At 57.4% G+C, this 26490-nt stretch overlaps 4 protein-coding genes across 8 annotated transcripts in view; 2 read left to right on the top strand and 2 right to left on the bottom strand.

Annotated features, from left to right (window-relative positions):
- Positions 1 to 1278, top strand: part of LOC109524819 (unconventional myosin-VI-like) — a 12126-nt gene extending 10848 nt beyond the window's left edge. For all 3 annotated transcript variants that reach the window (XM_019884921.1, XM_019884920.1, XM_019884919.1), the window contains 2 exons: positions 357 to 575; positions 756 to 1278. In XM_019884921.1, the coding sequence (XP_019740480.1) occupies positions 357 to 575; positions 756 to 955 (419 nt within the window). In that variant the 3' untranslated portion in view covers positions 956 to 1278. The remainder of the gene's footprint in view (positions 1 to 356; positions 576 to 755) is intronic.
- Positions 1279 to 12115: 10837 nt separating this feature from the next.
- Positions 12116 to 13642, top strand: mei4 (meiosis-specific, MEI4 homolog (S. cerevisiae)). Its single transcript, XM_019884911.1, has 5 exons — positions 12116 to 12290; positions 12367 to 12791; positions 12878 to 13003; positions 13321 to 13527; positions 13586 to 13642. Exons 1-5 carry the CDS (start codon positions 12116 to 12118, stop codon positions 13640 to 13642), a joined length of 990 nt encoding a protein of 329 aa, XP_019740470.1.
- A 195-nt stretch (positions 13643 to 13837) lies between these two features.
- Positions 13838 to 23793, bottom strand: LOC109524880 (sorting nexin-14-like). The gene is made up of 27 exons (XM_019885004.1): positions 22737 to 23793; positions 20924 to 21044; positions 20780 to 20853; positions 20546 to 20624; positions 20314 to 20357; positions 20159 to 20246; positions 20007 to 20091; positions 19557 to 19713; positions 19329 to 19404; positions 19213 to 19257; positions 18523 to 18603; positions 18318 to 18432; positions 18080 to 18235; positions 17303 to 17427; positions 17184 to 17242; positions 16977 to 17109; positions 16609 to 16801; positions 15586 to 15669; positions 15418 to 15518; positions 15213 to 15324; positions 15089 to 15129; positions 14874 to 14993; positions 14676 to 14799; positions 14437 to 14601; positions 14188 to 14283; positions 14023 to 14114; positions 13838 to 13940 (listed from the first exon to the last, which is right to left on the bottom strand). Exons 1-27 carry the CDS (start codon positions 22859 to 22861, stop codon positions 13881 to 13883), a joined length of 2751 nt encoding a protein of 916 aa, XP_019740563.1. The 5' UTR covers positions 22862 to 23793; the 3' UTR covers positions 13838 to 13880.
- A 1380-nt stretch (positions 23794 to 25173) lies between these two features.
- Positions 25174 to 26490, bottom strand: part of LOC109524881 (heterogeneous nuclear ribonucleoprotein Q-like) — a 6809-nt gene continuing 5492 nt past the window's right edge. Inside the window, exons 9-10 of one of the 3 annotated variants that reach the window (XM_019885007.1) lie at positions 26411 to 26490; positions 25174 to 25473 (exon numbers count right to left, since the gene is read on the bottom strand). The exon at positions 26411 to 26490 is cut by the window's right edge and continues 308 nt beyond it. In XM_019885007.1, the coding sequence (XP_019740566.1) occupies positions 25432 to 25473; positions 26411 to 26490 (122 nt within the window). In that variant the 3' untranslated portion in view covers positions 25174 to 25431. Of the gene's footprint in view, positions 25474 to 25781 lie in introns of those variants that run through there. The other 2 variants (XM_019885006.1, XM_019885005.1) reach the window with 2 other exon arrangements.

The raw sequence follows: 26490 nt of genomic DNA, 5'->3' as shown, positions 1-26490 counted from the left end.
GTGCGGGCGTGTGGTGGGGCGGGGGGGCGGGGGGGGGGGGGGAGAGGGCGGGGGTGCGAGTGCGGCGGGTTAGGCGGATGAGACGGAAGACGGTTTGGACGCGCGCTGTCAACCGCTGGCACTCGCGGGCCGGAAAAGAGAGACGAGAAAGAGGCAAGCGAGCGGGAAGGAGCGCCGACCGCTCGGGGAAACGGCGAAGAGCGGCCGCGGGGTCGAGAGTTGAGCGGACGACTCCCGGCGCGCAGAGTTGCGGGGACGATCGAGTTGAGTCGAGGGGCGGCGCGAGCCCCCGTGCGTCCGTCCCCTCCCCGAAAAGCCGCCCGCTCACGCCCGTCCCGTCCCGCCCTCCCTCGCAGCCCAGCGGAACCCGCCCCCGCCCGTGCCGGCCCGCCAGTACGAGCTGTCCCTGAGCCGGCAGCAGCGCTTCTTCCGCATTCCCTTCATCCGGCCGGGCGACCAGTACAAAGAGGCGCAGGGCAAGAAGAAGGGCTGGTGGTACGCCCACTTCGACGGGCCCTGGATCGCCCGGCAGATGGAGCTGCACCCCGACAAGCACCCCATCCTCCTGGTGGCCGGTGAGCACGCCGCCGCCGCCGCCGCTGCACCCCTCCTGAGGAGAAGCGGCCCAGATCGCGGATGGTGGATGGCTTTGACTTGGCTCAGTCGAGTTTGTGGCTGTGTCGAATGTGGAGCGGTCAGGGGTTAGCTCTTAGCACTTAGCAATTAGCTCGGTGACGGTGTCTTGTGGCCCTCAGGCAAAGACGACATGGAGATGTGCGAGCTGAGTCTGGACGAGACGGGCCTGTCCCGCAAAAGGGGCGCCGAGATCCTGCCCCGCCAGTTCGAGGAGATCTGGGAGCGCTGCGGCGGCGTCCAGTACCTACGCAGCGCCATTCAGAACCGCCAGGCGCGGCCCACCTACGCCACCGCCATGCTGCAGGCCACCTTCAAGTGAGAGCCCGCGACTGAGGCCGGTCGCAAGGGAATCGCCGCCGCCGCCTTTTTTCTCCCCTCCTCTTTTTTATGCCCTTTTTTTTTTTTCCCTTCTGCTTTTTCGCGGGGGTTTAACGACGAGGCCTCCTCCTCCTCCTCCTCCTCCTCCTCCATGCTAGGAAACGTCAGGGACAGCTTTTGACGCGGTGATTCTTGTTTACCTCGTGTGCGATTAATGAATCCAAACATGGACGCTAATGAAACTAATGACCAAGCCTACAAATGTGAATCCATGACCAATAATAGTGAGGATGTTTTTTCTTTTGATTGCCGCCGCCGCCGCATCCACGCTAACGCCGCCACGTCCATCACGTCCCGCCTCCGTGCCGGCGTCAGCCGCGTTCAAGCCAGCGTGGCCGCTCGCTGTTTTCCCTTAACATCGAGTTGCGGGGCGAGTTTGACAGCCAGCGAACGACCGGCTAGCTAAGAATCTTTTGATTTGTGATGTGATTGATTGAACGACCAATCAAACTTTGATGATTTCATCAGGTGACCTTGTAAGGCATCTTTTAACTGGAAATGAGCTACCACACTGGATGGGGTGTTTTGTTTTTTTTTTGCTATGATGTTGGGGGTGTGGGGTGGGGGTGACATTGCCCTTGGGCGAGCGGTTCCAAGAAGCAGCGCGTGTGTACTCGTGACACGCTTCGAGCCAAACCCGTCGGCCTCACCAACGACTTCACCGCTTTGGCACGCGGAAAGCGCGTCCTCGCCCGATCCCGACGCCTTTTGGCGTTGCCTCTCCTCAACTCTCAATAAAACGCGCTTGTGTGCCACCTGACTCAAGTCGTCGATGTGTCTACGGGGGGTCTTGAACCCGTCTTTGAATGAGCGCCTTCGCCGGGAGCGGGTCTCGGAACGTGTCCGAGCGGGTCTTCGAATGACTCTCTGACATTGACGTTGAGCAGTCAATGTCAGAGAGTCATTCGAAGACCGATGCGGAATGTGCGTGGCAACGCGTCAAAACTGAATTTGAATCGCACCCCCCAAAAAATAAGAATACCCACAAGGGATTGGAAGCTGCGTGGCCAAGATTCATGCCAAAAAAATACATTTTTAAGTGCGTGTGCGTGTGTTCGGTCTCCGTTTCAGCCCGTTTATCAGTCATGAAATGGGTCGATGAATATTGAGTCAGTTGTTGAAAAATGTTCTACTCACGACCCAAAAATTTTAGACGAGGGGCCCACTTGTGCTCCCAGTTAAAAAGAAAAAAAAGTTGCTTTAAGGCTGTCTGTGAATGTTGTTGTGAGGCATTTTTGAGGTTGACCTCGTCAACATGTCGACACAGCAAACCAGGAGAGCAGCGCCGGAAAAAAAAAACCGGACACTTTTTGGTTCTTTTTTTTTTTTTGTGTGTCAAATGGAAAAGTTGAACAAGAAGCAGAACTACAGAGCGGTGTCACGTGTTTTTTTCCCCCCCCACCTCGAGGGCGCTCCGAGATGAGTTTTGCTTGAAGAAGATTCCAGGCATGTCCGGCTCCGGTCCTCGCGGGTCGCCGTCCCGCCTGTTTTCCGACTCTCCCCGTCGCGCACACGCCCGATTCAAATGATCGGCAAGCTCCGAAGAAGCATGAGAACGCCCCTCACCCTTTGAGTCGGGCGCGTTGCGGCGGGGACAGCCGGAAAGCAGGCGGCAGAGCGGCCCTCGAGGATCCACGTTGGACACCCCTGACCTCGACCGACCTTTTTCTTTTCCCAATATTTTCTGACGGACGGCTTGGTTGCTAGGAGGGCTCGTCTTGACAAGATGAACTTGGATTGAAACCAGCTGAGTCTGCGGGACGACAAAAAGTTCCACGTTGGCGTCTCGAGACGAGAGAACTTTAGGAATGAAAAGTCAAAGTTCACCTGCTGCGGCGGGATCGGGATTTCCAAGACTGCGGGACGTTTTAAGCCGCCCGGAGACGCTCGCTGCCCTTGGACCTGCGCGGCGACAGGAAAAGCGCAAGGGTTGGATTTCCAGGAGGTTTGTATGTTTGTACGGCGCCTCCACGTTTTAGGAACTTGTCGCAGGTTCGCGTCGGTGTGTCGGGACTCCGCAAGAAAGCTCCTCTGCGGTGGAGATCTGCAAGCGGCTTTTTGGGGGGGGAAATCCTCCTCCATTGAGTTTCAAACTCGCTCATGAGACGAGGGACGGCTGGATTGGATACTGCATGTGAGTAAATACATTTCAAACGTTTTGCTTTGTTTTTTGAAGGAACTTGTCAAATACAAGTCCCGGTTGCTGTCATTTTGCGATGTCGTTTGTAGAATTTGGAGAGATGGGGAAATAAGTCACAAGGAAGTCGCACAATGTGACAGGGAACGTGACCCGAAGCGACAGCCAAATGTTCCACCAAAGCGTGCGGCGTCATGCGGAAGCTCCGCTCGGGCCATCGATGAGCTAACGGCGGCGTTCCTTCTCTTCCCGCCTTTCGGTTACCTGCACACGGCGCCGAGTCCGGGCTCCACGTGACACTCGGCGCCGGCGCCGCATCGTCCCGGCCGGAGCTCGCAGACGCTCCGACACGGGAGGCCGTCCGCGGACAGGAAGCCCGGCTCGCACTGGCACCGCGCCTCTCCGGACCTCGCCGAGCTCGCCGGCTCCAGGACGCAGCGGGAACCGCCCCCGCAGCCCAGAAACTTGCAAGGGTCGGCCCGGTCGGCTGCGGGGACCGGGCGCGGGATCCCGCGGTTAACTTTTGCGTTCCCTCGACGCCGGCGTCGACCTCACCGGGCGCACGGAAGCGAGACGGCTCACCCGGCTCGACGTCCAGCGAGCGGCTGTCGATGTCGATGTGCAGGTGTGCCGCGGCGCTGGAGCAGAAATCCCGCAGGACGCACTGGACCGCCTCCGTAATGTTGTAGGGCACCGACTTGGCTAACTTCATCCTGCTGTTAACCACCACGCTGCCTTTGCGGAAGTTCAGGATCTCCAAGTTGCGGAATCCCGTCAGGTTGGCCTGCAGGTATGGCAGCAGCTTTTTTTTTGGGGGGGGTGACAAAAGAGAGTTCAGGATTGACAAAGATCTTTGATTCTGCAATGTTATTTTCTTTTAGCATGGCTGCAGGAGGAGCACTTTTGGCCGATCACAAAGGCGGGACGTTCAAAGAAAAGCCGCGGGGCCGAACGGACTCAAATCACGCAAAACGAGGGGGCGGCTGGCTCATCAGGACTCACCACGTTCAGGAAGGTGTTCTCCAAGGACCTGTACTCGGGTGACGTCTTGTTGAAGAGGTCCTCTGAGAAGTCAAAGTTGGTGACGCGCAAGCTGAAGAAGACCACCAGCTCCCGGCCGTGGCCGGCCGTTGTCACGGCGGGCGTGGTCAGGTATCTCACGGCGGGCGCGACCGCGACGCTGTCGGATGTGCGCTCCCGAAGAAAGCCGCTGCCTTCGTCCGCCGCGCGGGCTCGGTCCCGTTCTTCCGCCGGGTCCCCGACCTCCTCGACGACCGTGACGGGCGGTGCTTCCGCCACCTCAAAGAGTCCAAAGTCCACCGTGGGGCCGTGAGCAGAAGTCCAAGGCGGCGCTGCCGAGGAGTACGGAGCCGCTTGCGGAGGCGTCCTTCTCACGGCGGCGTCCCTTTCCGGGGAGGACTCCTCTCTTTCAGCCTCCTCCAGAAGGAAGTCCTCCTCCGGTGTCGCGGCCCCGCCCGGAGGAGTCCTGCCTGTCAAAATGAGGGAGAGAGAAAACCTTGGCGGAGCTGCAATAAGAACGCGGGCGCGGAGGTCGGGCGGCGTTAGTCACCTGCCGGCTCGGCGGAAGTCCCGAGCGATGCTGCCGAGTGGACGTCCTGCCCCGCTTGACGCTCGGCGCCATCCCATCCCTCCTCGGGGAGCAAGAATTCAATGGGGGCGCCTTCGGGTTCACCCGCGTCCTCCCCACCCGCCACCGGAATGACGGGCGGACGACCTTCCTCCGGAGGCCCCCGGCCCGGCGCCGCAGGCTGGAGAACCTCGCCGGTATTTTCTCCGAGGGGAAGGGCCCTTTCCCCGTCCGATGAAGCAAACACCAGAACGGATTCCGCTTGCGGTTCGGGGGTGTCGCGCTCCAGGACGGGTTCTAAAATGCCAAGCGGTCCCTTTGAATTTGGCGGAGGATCGGCCGTGGTTTCCTCTTCCCGTTCCGCCGTGTCAACGTGCACGTCGCCCGCAAACTCCTCCTCTCCTGCTTGCGCTTCTTTGACTGAATTGTCCGTTTCGTCCTCCGTTTCTGACCCAGAAACATTTCCCGTTTCCGCCTCGGCTTCGGCGGCATCTCCTGGAGCCAGTCCGACAGCCACTCCAACTCCTCCGCTGGCTTCCGAAGCTGCCGCCGGTGTTTCCTCATCTCCCGTTTGGCTCCCCTCCTTGACATTTGTCCCCGCTTCTGTTTGGAACTCCTGCGGGTCGCCGGCAAACGCCTCCTCTGCATCTACAAACGAGTCCTTTGGAGTTGGAACGGCGGCGGCCTCTTCCTCAATTGTTTCGGGAACGTCCGGGATTCGCCCCTCAAGCGTCTGAGCCGGTTCCTCCCAAGCGGTCGCCGTTTCCACCAATACCTCGGGCAAGCGTTTTTCCGAACCACCGGATAATGTTTCCCTCGCAATGATTTGTTCTCGTTCTAGAACATCGGATCCGCTTTCCTCTGAAAAAACCGTGAACGGCTCTTCGAGAGGAGTGGTTAGGCTTTCCACGACGTTTCGATGCCTGACGTCTTGCTTATTGGCCTCTTCGCTCCGGGGAAATCCTTCGACCGCTTCTCCGTGCCGCTCTCCTGCCTTTCCCTTCTGCTCAACCGCATCGGCGGACTTGTCCTGTGGATTCAAAACTTCAAGTTCCTCGTCCCCCGTTCCGGGAGCATCGAAAGCCGCGTCCGGTGGTTCGGCGACCCCCGCGGCCCCGTGTTTTCCTCGCATCGTCTCCTCATCCGGCGCGGAAACATTCTCTCCCTCCGGCTTAGAAACCCCACTCGGTACCGTTGTCCGGTCCAAAGTGTCAAGGACTCCTCGTTCGGGCTTCTCCGCTAACGCTGCCTGTGGAATCGCGGACTCGGACTGTAATTCCAAAGTGTCCTCGTCGGGGCCGTGAGGTCGCGCGACGCCCGAGTCTGGTGGGAAAGGACCTTTTGCAAGAACCCGCGCGGGGTCGGCGGACCTCCGACCTGTGGCGGATAACGGCGTTGTGGTGACGAGACCCTGGTCCAAAAGTTCCTCACCAGCGGGGGACGAGGTCAGCGAAATGCGCGCGCCGGGGATCGGGCCGTCCTCAGACCGGAGGCCCGGGTCAGTCTCCGGAGGAGGGCTCGGCGTGTAGTCCCGGACAAGTTCTCCGGTTTCCGTATGATGGAAAGTCTCAATTTTGTGAGAAATGATCATGGGCTCCCCTTCTTGACGGTCTGGCTCCAGCGCATCCGGCTCAAACCTCAGGTCCTCCTCGTTCTCGTCGTCGGGATCCAGCAGCGTGACCGGCGCGCTCTCCTTCTCCAAGGCGGGGAGGGGCGCCGCCGGCCGAAGCTTAGCCGCCTCCGGCTCGTCCGGGAACGCTTGAAACGGATTGCGGGCGCCAGGTTTGCCGGCCTGAGAAGCGACATGACAACAATCACCGGGCGCCATCTTTTCCCACCTTTCCGTCCTTGGCGTGTCTGAATACCTCCGCGCCGGAGGAGGACCGCGTCGGCGCCGGAAGGGCCTCCCCTGCCGCCAAACAAGCAAGGTACAGTTACACCCTTGACCTCTTCCACGTTTTACCCGAACAGTATGACCTCCGCCGTACCTGGGTCAAAGTTCAAGGATTCCAGATCAACTGGAAGCGACGCCTCCTCGCGCAAAGCTTTTCTCACCGTCTCTCTCAATTCCGAGTCGGCGGACGGCGCCGCCGCGGGCCGGCTTCCTCGGGAAGTCGTTTCAAAGACCAGCGAGTAGTGGACCGTGATTCCGCCGTGAACGCTGAAGAGGCGGCGCAAGAACCACTTTGGTCACACACCGAGCATTGACCGGAAAGACGAGCGGCAAGCCAATTACCTGTCAGCTCGCCGTGTCTCGCTTGCATTGGGAACAAAGAGCGGGAAATTCATCAAAGCACGTGGCCGTTTTGGCGGGCTCGAGGCCGCAAGCGGTGGGCGGGGCCTACCTGATCCGCAAAACACGGATGCTTTTAAATCCTGGAAGTTTGTCGAAAACGTGCTGCATCTGCGGAAGAAACGCTCGGTTTCAAACACCCCTTGGAGGTCCCCGAGGCCGCGCCAGCAGGAGGGACCGCGTGAACGGCCGCCGTCTATCTTTGGCCGGCTGGGATCTGCCGTGACATAATCGTCTTTGGAACGTCATCGGACAGCTCCCTGCTGTGAACGGGGCCGATGCGACTCCACCGAGGCCACTTCCCCTGACGTCCGCCGCCACGAGGTCAACGCGGGACCGCGCGGCTTGCGCTGCGCGTTTGCCGTGCGGGGATGAGATCGTGTCCTTTTCAGAGCGCTCGAAGGTGCGCAGACACTTTAGTGAAAACGCCGCCACGGGGACGAACATCGGGGAGGAAGTCGGGACCGCAACGGGAACGCGTCTTGAAGGGAAAACGAGGGAGACGGACGGTCTCTGGAACAGCACAAGCCCACCTGGTCCTGCAGGTGGTGAGCCAGGTCAACGTACTGGGGAGAGTCCGGGTCGTCCAGCAGTTCCCGATATCCCGGATCCACCAGGTCGATGCCGAACTCGACCCTCTGCTCCGCCGGACTCTCAGGGACAACGTTCGGAATGTCAGAGTCCTTCGCCGCGAAGGAGAGGGAGAAGGTTGTGCTCTTTGGAAATCACTTCATTAGGATTGTTATTTTCTTTTTTTTTCCCTCGGTAGGCGCTCAGAAACTCCGGATACCGTCCTCCACAGGACGGCGCCTACCTCCTCTCCTTCCGCCGCGGCGCTCCGCTGCGGATCAGGGGTCGAGCTCGGAGTGGGAGCGGCCCGGCCGAGGGGGGCGACGGCGGTCAGAACTTCTGGAAGCAACGCAACGCCAAAGATCCCCCGGTCAGAGCCACCGCAACGGTTTGTCGTGCGGGAAGGAGGAGAAGCGGCGCCAAGATTTTCCCGCTGCGATGTTCCGGAGCACGTTCCCACCTGGCGCGTCGGAAGCGACGGGGCCGGGAGTCGGCGGAGCTCTGCGTGAGAAGACGGCGGTTCGGGTCGATCCATCCCAGCGACGAGCCGTTTGCCGGTCATACGGGGAGGACAACCGGATGATCGTTGGCTGGGTGGGCAACGTCAATGGGGATCATCTGCGAGAGAAAGGAAGTCGCCGCCTACCGTGACTGCGGCTCGTCGTTTCTGAGGCGCTCCATCCTCTGCGCACAGACAAAACAAACGGATGCCAAACATAGCGGGTGAGTCTGCCGCTAAAGGAGCCCGGTAGAAAGCCTCGGCCGACGTTGCCAAGGTCGCCGCTCGCAAGTCGCTCACTGAGGATTACGGCAATCAACTTGTCATTTGCATGCCAGGACTGTTACGGACGATGACTATTTACGCTTAGATTAAGTTTGGATTACGTTTGGACCAAGCCGGCTTCTTTCTTTTCATCCTGCGCTCGCTCGCTGGTGTGTCCAATTGAGAAAAGATTTCTTTTCACTTTGCAGGGACTTCAAAGATGCGCGCGCACGCGAGTGAGCTTTTCTCGCGCGTTGGGCGGCGCAGGCGCAGTCGCCGTCGGTGGTCTTCACCCTGCGGATCAGGTCCAAGTGCTCCTCGGAATCGCTGAAATTTCTGGCGATGTCGGCAATGCAGAGTGACTCCCGTTGACACGCGTGAACCCATCGCTGGTACTCGGTGGTCCCGGGAATCCTGTCCAGGAAGATCCTGTAGGCCTCCCACACGGCCTCCTGGCACACTGGCGCCACAAGGAAAGAATGAAAGAGAGAGAAAAAAATGAGGCTTGTCAAATGGCGACCGAGGACGCGGGCGCGGACAAGCGCACCTCGAAGCTGGTAGTAGGCCCGATGACTGGCCAGAACCTCGCCGACGGTCTCCTGAGGGCAGACCCGCACCCCGGAGTGCAGGAAAACGGACCTCTTGGAGCGCCGCCTGCTGAGCTCCGGCAGCCATCCCGCCGTCGCTGCCGCGCTCGCCGGGGGCGAGACCGCCACCTCCTTGGGACCCGAGGCCGGCAGGGCAGGAGCGCCTGCGTTGGACAACAACACTTAGCAAGCGTCCCTTCCGGCCTCCTCCCAGCGCTGTGCATCCCTCCCTCCCTCCCTCCCTCCCTCCAAGAAAGAAGTTCCTTTTTACGAAATGCTGAGGAGAGAGCTCGTCTCTCATGCTCCATGACCGTCTTCGCTCGCCATTCTTCTCGGAACAAATTGTTTTCTGAGCGTGCTCCACAGCAACTCCTTCCTCCCCCTTCCCGTTTGGAATTGGACACGCTTCTCAATACATTTGTCATCAAATCCAAGTCAAGGCTATTGACCAAAAGGAACGGCTCTTTGTTCGTGTCCGAAGCGAGTGCAAGCACGAAGGCTCTCGTTGCGAGGGGAAAAAGGGGGAAACAAACGAGGGGAGCGAATGACGTCCAAGAAGCTCACTGGAGTGAGTCAATGAAAGAACGTCCAGGGAAGACCTTGCAAAAGGCACCGCTGAAAATGACGACGGCTCGCTTTGCGCGAGTGCCGATGGGTCCTTACCCGAGTATTCATGAGAGACAAAAAGATACGATTTCACTGCTGAAAATGGCAACGTCCCTCCGAGATTCCTGCCGGTGTTTTGTGGAGCTCGTGGGATTACTTATGCAATCCTAATGAGCTTTCGCAGTTCAAAAAGTCTCTCGAGTCTCGGGCCGCATTCTCCACAAATACAAAAGAAGCGGGCTCACCTTGGACCTGCCAGCCGATGAGGAACAGAAGTAGGCCCAAGCCCCCGAACATTGTGGGGCGGGGGTGCGGGAGGGGAAAAAAAAAACAACAAACCAAACCCACGAGCGGCCGATACGTGGACCGCGAACTCTGCTCTGCTCCGCCGGCGGAGGTCACGTGAAGGCCGACGAGCGTCCGCGGTCCCAAGCCTCCTGAGGAATTGCGCGACTCGTCCGGCGGCGGAGGGAAAGTGCCCTTCGCCCCGCCCAAAGGAAGCCGCGAGCTTAAAAGAGTAGACTCTGTTTTGGGAATAATCTGTTTATCTGCCGCTCAGACATAATCCCGCTTTACCATCGTAGCTCGCCGCCCTCATCCTGTTAATGGATTTCACCCGGCGCACCGGCTGGACCCCCAGCCGCGAACATGCGCCGCAATCTCACAAGGTGCTCCCAAGTCACCTTCGCCTTCCTCTTGAGATGTCTCCGGAATCGCCGCGGGTTCTGTTTCGGAGGCTTCGGGGTCACTGCAGAGTTGGCCCTGGAGATGCCGCACAGTCGCCGCACCGTATCCCCGAGAGTCGCCGCAATATTTCCGCTCGTCATGCCCACCGATCATTGCAACGTTTAGCTTGATATGTTGTCTTGGAAAAAGCTCGATTCCAATGTTGGGCTATTTTTGTGCTGTTCTGTGTGTGCGTGCGCGCGTGAGATAAAATCCAGACGCCGACGCCAATGATCCTTTTAATTTTCTCTGTGTTTAAAATGAAGTAATTTGCAGGTGGCTGGTTCTGGACCACACAAACATCACTTCCCGTTTGAAGAAGAACAACAACATAAAATACTTTATTCCTGCTTCGTCATCACTGACAAGCACACGGCACAAGATGATGACAGTAGGCCGGAATCACATTTCCCGTCTCCTCCTTGTGTTTTTCCTCCACTTCGACAAAAAGCCTTTTTTGCCCCCCCAAAAACAAAACCAAAATCTCAAGAGGCAACACAAGTAGCCCACAAGGCGGCTGGCTCCTGTGCATGTCCTGGCAAGGATGTCGTGGGCCCCTGTTTTAGCCCCTAATTTGAGATGGAGCGCTTCAATAAAGTTTCACGACAAATCAAAATGGTGGCAAGTGACGTGACGTCATTGCCCCTCTTGTTCCCGCCGGCGGTCGGCTCGAAAGGCTTCCCGTGTGCTCGGTGCTCGTCGTGACACGTCTTTGGGAATCCGTTTATTTCAAGTTGCGACCCATACCTCGAAGCGCGACTGTCACAAACGCTTAATGGTTTGCGTGTACCGCGGATAAAAATCGCCGTCGAGGTGGACGGGTGTGGGCTAAAGCTAGCGGCCGTTAGCGTCGCCAGCTCGTGGAATGGAGCGCCGGCAAGGTGAGTTCGCGGCCTTCCTTCGAACTCGCATCGAGTTCAACTTGTTCACAAGCAACACGATGCCATTGGGGACATCAATGGCTCACTACATGCCGTACGTGAGTGAGTGAGTGCCAAATTTCAAAGGTAAGTTCGTTGATACGAGTGGCACCATCGGGCGGATTTTTGAAAGGCTGAACTTGGAAGTTTGGTTTTCCTGCTATGAACGTGAGGCCTTGGACGATTCATTCAAACGGTGGTGGGGGGTTGCAAAAGCGGGTATACCGTCGCGTCCAGAGGTGTCAAATTCAGGTGGCCAAAGTCCAACCCTTGCCGCAGGTGCTTCCAATCAAGCTGGCAGGTCAACTGACGCTTGAGCACGAGCCAAACTTTGGCAAGGGTTTGACACGAGTGGATGCCTACTTTTGCACCAGCCCCGACCGCATGGCAGCGTTGGAGGAATTTGCATTTGGGGAAGAAAACAAACTCCGGAAATTTGTGACCGAAAATAAGAGCCGTCCCGGCGGGTCCAAGTTACGTGGCGACGGGCTTGGCAAACCGCGAGCCCCCAACACGTGTCTGGAAATTGACCGATTGAACTTCCTTACTCAACTTTGGAACGACAAAGTTGGAGAATGTTGACCGAGTGGGTGAAATATCCAAGTGGTCGTTAAAACCGAGACACATTTTGGAGGTCACTTTTCATGCTCGATGGTGTTTGTTTAAGCTGAACGACGCCAAAACCCAGCGCGATACCTGCTGTGCATACATAATTGGCTCCGAGGTGCTTGACGGCACGCTGAACTGTCGGCGCTCCCAATGGAGGCGACGTTTGATTTGTTGGCGGAGCGTCACAGCACTTAGCGGTCAACATAGCGAACTTGGACTGCCCAGTGTTCACGGTTTGAATGCTGTGCGTGCGCGTGGGTGGGTCAGGGTGCTTTTTGGCCAAAGTGAGCGTGGCTGTGGCGATGGCGGCGATCCGGGGCGCGCCGGACGGCGCGACCGCCGCCCGGCGCCTTGAGGCTTTGGCGGCGAGGCTGAGGGACCGCGACCAGATGTGGAGGGGCAAAGCGGAGGAGCTCCAACGGGAGGTCCTCGGGCTACGGCGGGCCCTGCTCATCGCCACGGCGGCAGCAAGCACAGGTGCTCACCGCCGGCATCCCGTCATGGGCACGAGTTTAGTGACGCGCTTATGTGTGTGTGTGTGCGCGCGCGTCAGGTCACGATGCCACCACGCAGAGCGAGCGCGCTCCGGGCAGCGACTCGGACACGCCTGAACTCGGTCAGCTTGTCTCGCCCCGGCCGCGGCTTCTCTCCATTCAGCGGCAGGACGCTCCGCGGCGGGCGCGGCTTCCTCACCACCACGTCCTAAGCGCGCTGGGCGCCTTCCAGCGGCCCGGCGACGCGGGCCAACTCTCGGAGGACGAGCTGTGCCGGCTCCTGGATGCGCTGGCGGCCGGGTTCCGCGACCGCTCGCTTCCCCCGGGGGCGTGGCAGCTCACCCTGAAGGCGTGCCAGGCGTCGAGCCGCGCCATGGACGAGTTCTCCTCGCAGAGCGCGCCCGCCGCCCGTCTGACGACGCGCCTGCGGGCCTCCCTGAGGGAGCTCGCCGCCACGTTGCTGCGCGCCGGCCGGCGTCAGCCTGTGAGTCCAAGTCGCCCAGACGCCGGAATCTCGGGGAAAGTGTGAGCGCTTGAAAAATGACGACCGTGGCGCGGCTCTCCTTCCAGACGCTTGAACTGTTGACGGAGTGCTTGGCGGCGTTGGGGCGGAGTCGCATGGCAAAGTCCTTCCTGGTGGCTCGCATCCTGTCCGAGGTCAGCGCGCTGGCTGACGCGCTGGGCCGCGCGATCCACGTAATTGCACGCACGCACCCGGGGGGGGAAAGTGGACGCAAATGGCAGCTTTTTGGTGATGCAAAAAACGTGAAAACTCGCTGGTTCTTGCGAAACAGATGTTCTTCTCATTCGTCGTCGTTCCCTTTCCATCTCTTTGTAAACCGAAGCTATCCTTTGATCCTTTGACTTTTTGGACACACACGCACACATTGGCCAAAGTGAGCGTCGAACCGGAATAGCCTCGCGAAGCGGCCTTTGAGGGGGGGTCGTTTTAGAAAGCGGCGACGAACGGCGATTCAGGCGGGAATGTGTTTTGTGGCCCCGTTTGCGTCCAGGAGAACGCCGGCGCGGACAAGATTCCCGTGGACGAGTACCACAACGCTTTGCGCCTGCTGAGGATTCTGGAGGAGCTGCCGAGCGACTCCCCGGCGTCGCGGCGACGGGAGGCCACGTCGGAGCAGGCGGAGAGCCTGCGGCGCTTGCAACAACAAATGTTTGCCATCTCGCCGGAGTTTCCGCTCTTTGCCCTCACCGTGTGGAGGGTAAGTGTGCGCGTCGCGTCGACGAGCGTTTGGTCGTCCGCTCCGGACCGCCCGTGAGATGGACGCCTTCCAAAGGAGCACCTCCGACCGCGTCGCCACGTCAGACAAACAATGAGGTGACGCGAGCGGATCCTGGAATTCTTGCTTTTGTTTCCTTTGTCTTGCGGAAGATCAGCTGGACGGTACGGAGGCCCAATCTGGCCCCTCAACCATTTCAAACAAACGAGGAGTGTCGAAAAGCAAATGTATTTGTGATCGCATCGATCGGAAGTGCCGCCCAAGTACAACGCGTTGGGTGCCAAAGAGGGCACCGACGAAGCTTTTTGCACACGTCGACTCTTGGCGGGCGCGGCTCATCGGCGCAGTTCGGGGAAGAGCTCCAGCACGGCGATGTCCAACAGCACGTACGACATCTGAACACACGCCACAAGGACCGTGAACGGCGGCGCCGGACCGCGTCGCCGCTCGCTCGCTCGCTTGCGTGGCGTTTCGGACCTGCTTGTTGAGGAGCGGTTGCTGAAGAGCCTCGAAGAGGAGCCCGACTCCCTCGCGCTTGGCCTCCTCGCCGACGCACTTCCCCACCACGTCTGGACGGCGCACACGTGACAAACGGCGTGTCAGGGAGTCGCGCGACTCCGAGAAAGGCCTTCAAAAACTCACCGGGCAGATAGGCCGTCATCTCCTCCAACGTCCGCTTGGCTCGCGCCGCCTTGGCCGCGCCGCCGCGCTCCTCCGCGCTTTCGGAGAAGACGGCGTCTAGGGGAACACGGCGCAGTCAGAAAGCTTCCCCCTCCCCCCGATCCCGCGGAGATGACGTTCCCGCATCACGGAATCGGCCATCTGCGGCGGCCCGCTCGGAATTTTTGTCCCTTCCCCAAAGAGCCGAAGCTCCCGAAAGCGCCGCGTGACCTCGTAGCTGCGTGATGAGCGAGACGAGGCGGTGCTCTTGCAGGACGGCGTCCACCTTGGCGCGCACGCGCCGCTCCACGTAGGCCTCGAAGGTGTTCTTCAGGAGGATCCTGGTCGCCGACAGCAAGCCGTCCAGCCAGCGCGGCATGCGGAACAGCAGCCGACCTGGAGTCAAAGACGGGGCGGGGGGAGGCCGTCGCTCCGGCGCCAATTTGGGGCGCGACAAGACGGCAACTGACCCGTGTGCATCAGGTAGTCGTACGTGCCGTGCAGGCCCGCCTCCGCCGAGCGGTCGCCGCGCTCCTCCGGCCTCCCGGCCTTGGCCGCCGTGTCGGCGTCGTTCCTGTAGATCCGGTTGAGGAGCTGCGGGCCAAGATGGGGAAGGTGACGTCTCGGCGCCGACCGCATCGCGAGCGGCATCGAGCTTGCGTTCCAACCCGCTTGTTGGCGTCGGCGCTCGGGCTGAGGACGGTCAGCTCGGGCCGGCCGGGTTTGGCTCTGGGAGACTCGCAAGAGTTGAAGAAGGACTGGATGAATGGCTCCAGGTTCTGACCTTTCTGGAAAAAACGAGAGACGGGCCCGTCGTTGAATGCCTGCAGCGCCCCCTTGCGGCCCACGCGCGGAACTGCGGCTTTGGGGGAACGACACGCACCTCCTTCATCAACTTCCCCGGTACGGACTTGAAAATTTTGCCTGCGGAGGGAGGGGGCGGTGGGGTGCAGATTTGGTTGAAATCTTACAATCCACCGTGGCCAAAGTTGACTGCTTGAAAGTACCCAAGTTGACGTCGGGAAGCATCCTGTCCTCAAACTGAGCGCCCATGCCGTGAGGAGACAGGAAGTCCACCAGCAGCTGGCTGTTGCTGAGCTCCGGATAGCGCAGGAGTTTCTGCGGGCGTGCCCCCCACCACCCAAAAAGAAAAGAAAAAACAACCCGACCCCGCTGTCACATCGGCGATCGTGTGCTTTGAAGAGGTCTCACCTGTAAGTAGTCCTCAAAGTCTTCCCTCTTGGAGGTGAGGAATTCGTGATTCTTGGGTCCCAGGATGCGTTTTGGGGGCAGCTGCGTGTCGGCAAAAGCGCCTGCGTGCGCAGGCGGGGCACTTTGAGGAGTTCTGCCGGCGGTCAACCGAGCAAGCGCGACTCTTACCGTGGAACTCTGTCAGTTTGGACTCCAACACGTAGAACTCCAGGTATCTTCTGTGGACCGACCAGCGCTCGGGATCGTGTCCGACTGGAAAAAAAACAGACTGCTTGCCAGTAATCCCATTTCTGTCTTGTTCTTTCCTCTTAGTCGCACGCAGCAAGACAAGATTTCCAAAGAAGTATCGGTCGGTCAAAAGTGGCGCCACTTCCCGAAAACGTCCCGTCGGCGTCACTCGGGCAGAAGGAAGGAGCGACTGACTCTTTGGGAACCAAGTGAGCGAGCCCCCAAACTGCGACTTTTGATGCAAGTGACACGATGACCCCTTTTGGTTTCTTTGTGGCGCGCGTGCTGATGTGTGAAGAAGACTTGCTTGTTCAATGTCGCATTGGATTACCTTGCTCCTTGACTGGCGATGGCTGCTTTCAAAAATACAGTTTTATACATTTGTGAGTATTTCTTTTTTTTTTTAATTCGTTTTCATGACTTTTCAGAGCGGCTTTGTTTGTGTTGATCCGTTTTTTTCCCCCTCTCTCATGTGTGCGTATTTCTCGCTTGACAGGTTTTAAAGACAAAACGGCATTATTGCGGCGTTAAAAATATTGGAAAAAACAACATCCCCAAATCGACGACGGCACGTCGCTGTTACCGGTCGCCGGGCGACTCGCGGTCCAAAGAACCGCAACTCCCAGAAGACGGGCCCGCTTCACGTCGACGGCTGTGCTGCGGTACCAAAATCAAGGTGTCAACTCAACCCCCAAAAGCTCACGTCATGAATTTAGTCCAAAGACGAGTTACTACTGTCTTTGGAAAAAAAAAAGTTTGCCTTCGCCAACTGTCATGGCCCGGTCAAATGGAGCCGGTCTCGGCCAGATAGCCGAGATCATCCGCACTCGCTCGGCCCTCGGCCGATCAAAGCATGAGAACGACGTCGGGGATGCGACCCCGATCTTTTCGGCGATGTCGCACGCGGAAGCAGTCGGGAGAATTGGAAGTGTCATTTCCAACCCGGGCGGGCTCGCGCCTCACTTTCCTTCCTGTCGTTGCGCTCCACGTCGATGCAGAAGACGGGAATCTTTTCCCTCTTGGCGTCATCCTCGTAGAAGTCCACGTACGGGATGGCGATGGTCCAGGACGACAGCCTCCTCAGGCTCCCCGCCGCCGCCGCCGTGGCCGGGGCGGCGGGGACGTCGTCCTCCGTCACCACCGTGGCCTCCTCCACCTGCGCGGCGGCGGGACACGTGACGGGCCGCTCGTCGGCGCGGTTGGCGACGAACAAAAACGACGCATTGGGCCAACCGGACAGAAAGAGACGACGGCCTCTGAGCCGAGGAGCTTCGCCACCAAAAAGGGACGAAGACCAAACGCAAATCCCAAAGCGTTCCGCGCTCGCTCACCGCACCGTCGTCGGCGTCCGTCCTGGCCCCGGGTGGCAAGACGGCGCCGTCCACGGCGGTGCTTCTGAACACGCCTTTGATTTTACTGCCGATCCTGCCGATGCCGAACGACTCGGCGCGCTTGGAGGCGTTCCTGGGCACAGCGGCAGCGAGGACGGATGGGGACGGAGCGTTCGGCCGGCGAGGTCGGGAGATGGCGCCACCAACCTGCCCGCTCGCAAGGTCCTGGCCGGCGACTCGGCTCCTTTCAGCAGGTGTCTGAAGTACTGAGCGCACTCAAGGTCAACTTCCGCCGCGGAACCGGCGGCGCCCGGGTGCCGCCTTACCTCGTCGCTGTGGCAGAACATGGGCGCGAAGACGCCCTCCAGGAGCGACAGGACGTGCTCGTAGGCCTCGAAGAGGCAGCGCATGGTCCGCAGCTTGACCACGGCGCCGTACGGACCGGCCGCCACTGACGGGAAGAGGGAGAGGACCTTTGGTCACGCGGCCCGCGACCTGTCCGAGCCGCGCGGCTTAGCCCGTCGCCGCGGCCGACTCAAAGGTGAGATCGAGGCTCGGGCCGACTTCGAGGCGTTCCCGGGACGCTCCGCCGCCAGTCGTTTTTATTCGCAACGTATTGTACTTAGCGTTTCCGCGTAATTAGGATTCGGGCCTCTGATTTGGTCCCGAAGTGTTTCTCCGAGCTGTTTTGCAATCAACTGACAAAAAGGAAACGGAGCATCCGCGCTGATATTTGAACTCTTCACCTGTCGACAGGGATGCCAGTCATCACAGGCACGGTTTCTTTATCCTCTGCGAAGAGCCATCTCAAGGTTTATGTCCCTGCATGTGTCTATTCCATTGCCTCCAGGTGGCCAAGCACCCCAGAAGGAGCGACACACCGTTTACTTGTTTAGTGGAAGGAAAACGTGGCAAGCAAGCTTTCAATGATTGCCATTCGAAATTATGGGGCAGGCGGAGGGGGGGGGGGGCTTCATGGCATTTTCATTCATTTCAATGGTGAAAAATGACTGAAGAAGCAAATGTCGCGAGCGTGGTCAAATCGGAAGCAGGCGGTGGGCAAGCCACGAAAAAAAAAAAGGCAGCGGAGCGGCCAGGTTTACCCTTCCTGATGTCATCCACCGCGGCGTGGTCCAAATTGATCTTGTCGATGCTCTCGTCCAGGCAGTACGTCCGGTAGATGTGCGCCACCTCGCCGTGCAGACGGCGCAGCTCCGAGTCGGCCAGCTCCGGACGCAGGATCTTGTCGTTGAGCTCCTCTGGGGAAACGCCGGCCGGCCGGTTGCGTTGGTGTGGGGCGGCTGGACGCCGGCGCGCGCCCGGCGGCGGGCGGGCTCTTACCCACGGCCAGGCAGAACTGAAGGACGTGCACGGCGCCCTCCTGCTTGAGGAAGTTCATGAAGCGGAACAGGAGGTCCTGCTGCTCTCGGATCTCCTTCAGCTCCAACTTGAGAACCTGCTCGGGCGACGCGCGCGGTCACGCCTGGCCGGTTGGGCGCGCGTAGACCTCCGAGGCCAACGCCGTCGATGGCTCACGGGTACTCACCGAGCGCTTGTTCCCGCCGCAGTCGGCGTATCTGTGCAGGAAAGGAACGCGAGCGGACGGCGCTTCGGCGGCGGGTTCGGGCTGCAAACACAAACGCGACTCCCCGTCAGTAGGCGTCGCCGTGCCTCGCTCGAGGACGCCCCCGTTGCCGTAGCTCCCGATCACGAGAGAATCTCGAAGGGCTCGGACAAGGTACGACCCAGATCCCCCGATCCGAACCCGAGAAGTTGATCCTTTTGCAAGAATCGAAATGCGTGCGGCTCAGCGGCTCCCGAGCCAAAAGTCCCGACGGATGAGGCCGACGGCGGCGTAGAAACCCGCGTGAGCAGTTGAGATGAATGCTCTTTCCTTTCTCGACACCGATTCCGACTTTCCACTCGGCCGGCGCTGCGGTTCCATCTTGTCTCGTCACATGTCACAGATAGCGCGAACCAAAACACGCCAGTCGCCGCCGACGGAGTTTTTGGGGTCAACGGCTGCGATGAGAGATGAGCGTCCTTGGCTGCGAACGTGCGCACGAACGCCGTTTTGTCCCGGCTGTCGGCTGGGAGACGCCCCCGCTCACCCGCCGCCATAACGATGATTAACGCGATGGAAAATTGTTGCTTGGAGGTCGTACAGAAGAAAAAGGGAATTTGGGGAAATGAAATGGGGGTGGACTGTGTCTTCCGTTTGTTTTTTTTTACTTACAGGCGTGTCGTCGACAAACTTGAGCACCATCAAGTTCACAGTGTCCTGGAAAAATTCATGCCGGTGTTAAAAGGGGAGCGGAAGCCGCCGGCGACCGCGGCTCCGGCGGGACTCACCGGGTCGGCCATGAAGTCCATGGTGGGCAGCATGACGGAACCCGACACGACCTCCCGCAGCAGGAGCGCCAGCGACCTGTCGACGGCACGCGTGAGTCACCGAAGCGCGCCGGCGGGTCGGGAGGATGCGCCGTCCTGGCAAGACGCTCCACCGAGTCGCACGCCGCAGGCAAAAGGCCCTTTGGAGGAGGGGCGCCTCCGCTCGCTACTTGGTCAAGTCCCGGGTACCTGCAGTCGGTGGCTTTCGGCGGCATCAGGTACGGGAAGAGCATCTCGCTGAGCTTCCTGAGGTAGAGCAGCTCGTCCTTGCGGCTGCGCACGGCCACGTGGAGGTCGCCGCCGTACTCCTCCAGAGCCGCCTGCTGCAGCGTCCGGCCTTGACGGACTGACCAGAGCGCCGCGTTTAGCCCGCGCCCCGATCCGCTTCCGAGCCGCTCGGAACTCCGTTTTCCCCCATTGAAATGAAGGGAATTGCCACAGATCTGTTCCCGAACATGACAAACTCCCCCCCCCCCGCAGTTACGGCAAAACCAAGACTGAGAATCCCGCATACGCCCACGCGCGGGGTCTCTTCGCTGGAGTGGCAGCGTGTCCGCAGCTCACTCGTAACTCAAACAAAAGCGGAGCGACGGGTTCGTCGAGGCCGAGCGGCGGACGGCGCGGCGCGGCGCGTCTGACCTCGAGCGCGGGCCCTCGACAGAACCTCCACGTGCTTGACGGCCGCCCTCATCACGCGGTCGGCGAGGACGGCGGGAAGGTCCACCTGGAGACGCGGCGCGCCCATTGAAATTTGACCCGCTCCCCGGGGGCCGGCGCGAGGCGGGCGTCACCTTCTGAGCTCGGCGGACCAACACGGACGCCAGGAAGCGAAAGCTCCAGCGCAGCTCGTCCACGCACGCCTCGTCGTCCGTCATCTCCCTGCGGTCCGCGCGGGAGGTCAGGGCGTTGCGCCTTTGCCGCGGGGTGGAACGCCGAGGGGACTCACCGGTACCACGGATACACAAAGTTCTCCAGGACCAGCTCGAACACCTTCCCGCGACAGGCGGAGAACAAACGGTAACCGACACGATGGTGACATTTGACTCAGCTTTGATCTTAGTTGGACCGTTCGGTGCCTTCTCCCATCTTTGTTCCCCGCGTATCACTTTACTGTTGTACATGTTAGTTGCGCCATGTACATCGTGACACGTGACATGTGAGAGCGAGCTCCCGCCCACCTCTGCGATGGACGCGTCCACCTTGGAGTGCAGCTCCAGGCCCAACCACGGCTGGTAGTTCTCCAGGAGCAGCGTCGGGCTGAATGCCGCAACAACAACAACAACAACAATCGCCGCCAACGCTGAATTGGGACTTTATCACTTCAACGCAAAGACAATCAAGCGCGACTTCTCCACCGCTGCCCTGAGGTGGACGTGTGATGGATGTCACGAAGCGGCGCAACACAAACGTACCGATGCCGCGTGCATTTCACCTTCCCGCACACTGCACAGCTCCGACCCGAAGGAAACAACTCTGGTTCCTGACGCTGTCACACACACACACACACATACGTGGTCATCCTCACCGCCATCTTCTTCTTTATGAACGCACCTCACCTTAGGTGGCGCTTTACAAGCGAACAAGACATTTGGGAGCAGCGAGTCGGGTTCCAGCGCCCAATAGAAGGTGACCACGCCCACCAGGAAAGACCACAAGCCAATCAGGATGTGCAGGTACCTGCAAACGACATGCTAACGCTGTACTGAACAATCATCCCGCTCTATTTCGCATTTCGCTTACTGCGGCTTATATGCGCTGCCTTTTTTTTTTTGTGTGTGTGTTTAGTACAACACGCTTACTTGGCTTCCCGTTCTTGCTAAAGCAAAAAAGGGTCATCGTTTAGTTCGCTGAGTATTGCCTACCACAGTGTTCCCCGACCTTTTTTTGTGTCAGAAAGCAGCTTGGACAAGTAAATGCTGTTCGCGGACGGCACAGGTGTGTTTCTCTTGTGGAGAATTGCGTTGCCTCGCGGTCTCGGCGGGGCGGGTGAAGTTCTCGGTGCTGGCGATGTCCCTGCAGGAGGTGCGAGGCTGAAAGGGAAGGCGCCGATGTCGTCGCTCGATGTCGTCGCTCGTGTTGAACGGCGCGCGGCTTTATTGTCGTTACAAGTTACGGTATTGTGTTTTCAAACAACACTTTTTGGTCACTATATTTCTCATTTCAGATGGGTGAATTTATGAAAGTGCGTGGCCAAAATGCAGCGAGCATAACCGAAGCCTAACCCGGACCCTCGCGTACATTCAAACCGTGAATTTGATCCCCAAAAATTCTTCTCGTCAATCTCGTTCACGTACTCATCCGAGGTGGATTCGAACTCATGGCGCTAGGCCTCGCGCTCTTGAAAAACAACTGCACAAGGAACAAAAACAATGATCTTCTGTTTAACCTCATTCCTTGCGTTGTTCATCGCAAAGAACTTTTGTTTCGACCTTTGCAGTTTTGTAAGATTAATTTACTCTTCGTATTATTTATATACCTTCCTAAATGTCAAATGGAAGAGTGGTCGACCGGTCTGCCTCGCAGTGCAGAGGTCACGGGTTTGATTCCGGGCCGCGGCCTTCCCACGCGGGGGTTTGCACGTTACCCCGTGCGCGCGTAGCGTTTTCTCCAGAGACTGTGGATTTCCGCACACATCCCCAAACCGCGGATGGTCGGTTGACTGTGGGCGCCAAGGGTTTTTTTTGCCCGGCGATGGGCTGGCAACCAGTCCAGCGTGCACCGTGCCAACTGCCCAAAGACAGCTGGGATAGGCTCCGGCACTGGCGAGGTAAGCGACTTGGATAATGGATGGCGAATTGTAAAATTGTAGCTTCGTTTTGGCTCCGTTCTCTGGCTCTTTAGTTTTAAATTGAGTAAATTGTCATGCATTGAAAAATACTTGTTACATGTGTTTGATTGTAAAATGTATGGTCGTTTATGACCACAAACAACCCCCGCCCCCCCCAAAAAGTCCCGAAAATTGGTAGTGTGGAGTAGCAGTATCGATTCCCACGTAGCGAGAATCGAAACCGTGTAAAGGTAGCCATCCCTGGCGTTCGGTCAACGTGGCGACGACTTGCTGTTTACTGCTGCGCCTCTCTCATTGAGCGGCTCATTCCGTCCACTTGGTCAAGTGGCAAAACAAAGTTCGAAGGGCTCTGATTGGCTGGGGCCCTGCGCATCTCCGCCCCCCCCCCCCAATCCGAGCTAGTCACGTGATATCACGGTACTCTATTTTGGAATCGCCCAGTCCTGCTTCCACTGCGCTTAGAAAGGTCACCGACGGGGTCGGGGAACGAGTCCGTCCCATTCGTGTGCGCGTCGCCCGGGCAGAAACCCGTTCGTTTCGTTCAAGTATTTGTCGCCGCCCCGATGACGTATGACGCTAACCTGTGGAGCAGGATCGTGGCGGCCAATATGGCGGCGAGCAGGCAGTAGGCGAGCGGATACTGGCGAGCCCGGGCGAAGAGCGCGTCCAGCCGCAGAGCTCGCAAAAAAGCCGACACGACAGTCATCCCGGCGCCCCTACAACGACAAACTAAAAAGTACAAAGTACTCACAAGCGCACGAGACCAAATGAGAATGAGCGCGAGCAGCAAATGTTGCCGTCAGAAACACTTGAAGTAAAAATACGGTGAGCATCGGCGAAGGACACTTACAGCGATTTAAGGAGCGTCTTGTTTCGTCACTCAAACAAAACCAATTGTCATCGCGAGGGCCTCCGTTTAGGAAAGCGGCGTTCCCGGTTTGTCGTGGAGCGTCTTCAAGACAGACGGAATTCTATTTCCACTTGGGTTGCTAATTGAGCCGGTTCACGCGGAACCACGTTTGTTGTTCCAAGATTAGCACTCACCACAAACGGGATTAAGCTAACGTCGTGTTGACAAGTGTCGCTTTTGGATAGTTAATCGATTTGTCTTTTCGATCATTTCCGCGCAGAACCCAGAACGGGATCTTACAAATACGGACACGGCCGTCCACACTTGACAAACGTCACTTCCTCTCAAGTTCAACGACAAGGTACGTCACTTTTTCAGTTGATCTCATGATTTCAAAGATGTCCATATCTTGACTTGGAACCATGTTTTTACTTCTACTTTGCAAAATAAATACATAAATAAATGAAAAATAGCCCCCTCCCCCACATGTTTATTCGTAAAATAGGTAGAAATTATTGTACAATACAAAACATTTCATTTGCAAAAAAGTCGATTTTTTTTTCTTTTAGCAAAAAAAAAAAAAAAAAGCTTCACAAAGGAATCAGAAGCGGTTCGCCCGTTATTTTCTCCCGGGGCTTTTTTTTAAAAAATAGAATTCTCAGTTTGCCACTAAATGGACTTGAAGGCCGCTGATTTTTGACCAATAGCTCAAAAAGGTGGACAGGCAGTCAAAACAAATCTTGAAGCGATGCCTCATCATACGTGAAAGCGTGTCGTCGTGTCATCCTGCAGTGGTAACTTTACAGTTTACCCCCAGGGACTCGCTGATCAGAAAAGTATGAGTCGCATTATGCATTTTGAGAGTCCCAAATTTCGAATTCTGAAATGGTCTACTTATGCAATTGCATATGATAATAACACAAACAACAACATATACATACAATAATAAACAAACGCTGCAAAAATTTTAATAATTCAGTAGCAGGCCTGAGGATTTCGGAAATTCACGGTAACTGTTTTTCGGTTCCGTCGGAATCCCCAATGGGAAACCACGGTAACTCATTTTGGGTTCCGTAAACATTCATCATGGGAATCCATTTTTCTATTTTGACTGATAATGTTTCAAGGGTAAATGTTTGAAAACTATCCATGAACAATGAACATGACATCAGCAGCTGTGTACTCCAGGTTTATTCCAAAAAATAAATGGATCAAAATATGGTGTAGTCATATGGCATCATGAATACAGAATACCACAAAATCAGAGTCTTTTTTTCCAATCTCACGCTACAAAGATGAATTGACTGGTCAGTATTGATGTGGCTTGACATCGTCTTCCCAAGACGATGCGTGTGTAATCTACTATCAATTTGACGAAACAATCTAACACACGTCATCATGAGTTCTACCAACAGTTAACGTTGGCATTACTACACCTTGTGACGAATGTTTTATTCCTAAAGTTACCGTGCTCCAACCCGTAAATTATACAATAACCAAGACTGTTTCATCATATTTTTCAGAGCGATTAGCCTATAGATCTAATGAGCAACTCGCCTCGTCATCGTGCCTCTCGTCGTATCTCGCTCTCGTGTTCTGTGCAGACGTCACAGGCGAGTTTAGTGATACGCCCTTCGGACGATTCATACGAAAAATCAGACTGGCATTCCCACTTCTTAAATGTCGTAATTAGTCGACCTTTGTAAGTTTTTTTCGCCGCCATCTCAGTTTTCGGACTAAAATAGCAACCCGCGTGCGCACATAACGTTATCTGTTCCGTCCCCCCCCCGACACTGAAAACAAAAGTAAATTAGAAGAAACACACTCACACACCACACCACAAACACCCATACACACACAGTGAAATCGCGTTGATCACGCAGGAGAGACTTGATCGCGTACAGTTAACTCATGTGCGGTGACTTTTATGGTTAAACCATTTTTCGGTACCGTCAAAATGACGCCACGGAAACGACACGCTACCGGGAACGATCGTTACCGTGAAACCCTCAGGCCTGCCGTAGTTTTTTGTTGTTGTTGTTGTTTTGACTGAGAAATTTCCTTGCGTCCCAAAAACGCACATTATTTGGAACTGCGCGTCCCGCAGGAAAATTATGCGTCTAGGACGCGGGACGCAGAGGGAACGAGACGGCTGATCCTGAGAGAGAGCGAGCGAGCGAGCGAGCGCAGAGCCTGCAAACGACACGTCAGCCTCCACTTGTCCATCACATTCACCGGAACTTCTTCAGCCGGCAAGGCCGTGACGGAACGCGCTCGAGGTCCGAAGAACAAATGAGCCGGAGAGCGCGTGAGGTAGCTTCATCCTCCGCAGACGGTCACGTCACAGGTAGGAACAATCAAGTGGTCTCAGCATTGGAGCAATGAGTCGTGTGACCTTACCGCGGCATCCGGCGGCGGCGCTGTCGTCACGGCGACGCATCGGGATCGGCCCAGACGCCTTCCCCCTGCTAGTCGTGACAAAAGGATGCAATTAGACAAGGAAAGGGCACGGCGTCTCACTGACTCGCACACCAGCTCGGCCGCCGCAGCTCAAGCGGACAAACGCGACACGCATGCAAACACGCATGCGACATTTAAGTTGGCATTGGAGCGGCGGCCGCATCGCGTCGGACGAGACATGACGATGAGCACCTGAGGGTGATTTGGTTGGACCGCATGCAAAGCGACGCCACTGGCAAACCTTTGACGGCCGGCCGGCCGGCGGGCAATTTGAACAGAGAATTTGGTTCAATTGGAGGAATTGGCAACACGGTGGTTGGGTTTTGTGCACGTGTGTGTGCACGTTTATTAAAGCAGACAAACAGCAAAAAATACAAGCCAAAAGTTAGGACCGCGACGGCGGACCTTTTTTTTTTCTTCTTTTTTTTTTTTCTCCAACAAGACACGCATTACTTCGTGACAGTACAAATAGTAATTTCATTTTCAATAAACATGGCAAGCAGAGGGGATAAAAACAAACGCTAGATGCTAAATGAACAGCTAAAAGGAAGCATTCAAAATAAGGAAGAAAAAAAAAAGCAACACCGAGTGTGACTGACTACTTGGAATATGAAAATATGTACAAAATGATCTCTTGCCAGATGTCACCAATTTGGAGCCAATGGGATCAAGTCTCTAAGGATGAGAAGAAAGCCGAAGAAAAAGCCTAGCGCTGGTCTACTTCCACTGCTGCCCGAAAGAATCCTGATAAAATTCCTGGTTGTCAGATTTGTAGCCGGAATAGCTCGAGTGGTCACCGCCTTGGAGCGGTTGCTGAGCGATGGGCTGGGAGCCCCAGTTGTGATTATTGGTCTGGCGCCGCTTGGAATCAGGTTGGTTGTACCCGTCGGCTTTGCGCTTCGCTCCTCCTACATTCGCACCGCGGACGCCCCGCGCGCCACGTACCCCTCCTCGCCCTCGCGGCTGCACGGAGCCTCTGGCGCCGCGCCCTCCGCGCGCCGATCCGGGTCCCGGCCCGCTGCCGC

This window comes from Hippocampus comes, unplaced genomic scaffold, assembly GCF_001891065.2.
Source record: "Hippocampus comes isolate QL1 unplaced genomic scaffold, H_comes_QL1_v1.1 scaffold144, whole genome shotgun sequence".
Taxonomy (NCBI): domain Eukaryota; kingdom Metazoa; phylum Chordata; class Actinopteri; order Syngnathiformes; family Syngnathidae; genus Hippocampus; species Hippocampus comes.
The sequence above is the reverse complement of the archived record's forward strand: the minus strand, read 5'-3'. Positions and strand labels throughout refer to the sequence as shown.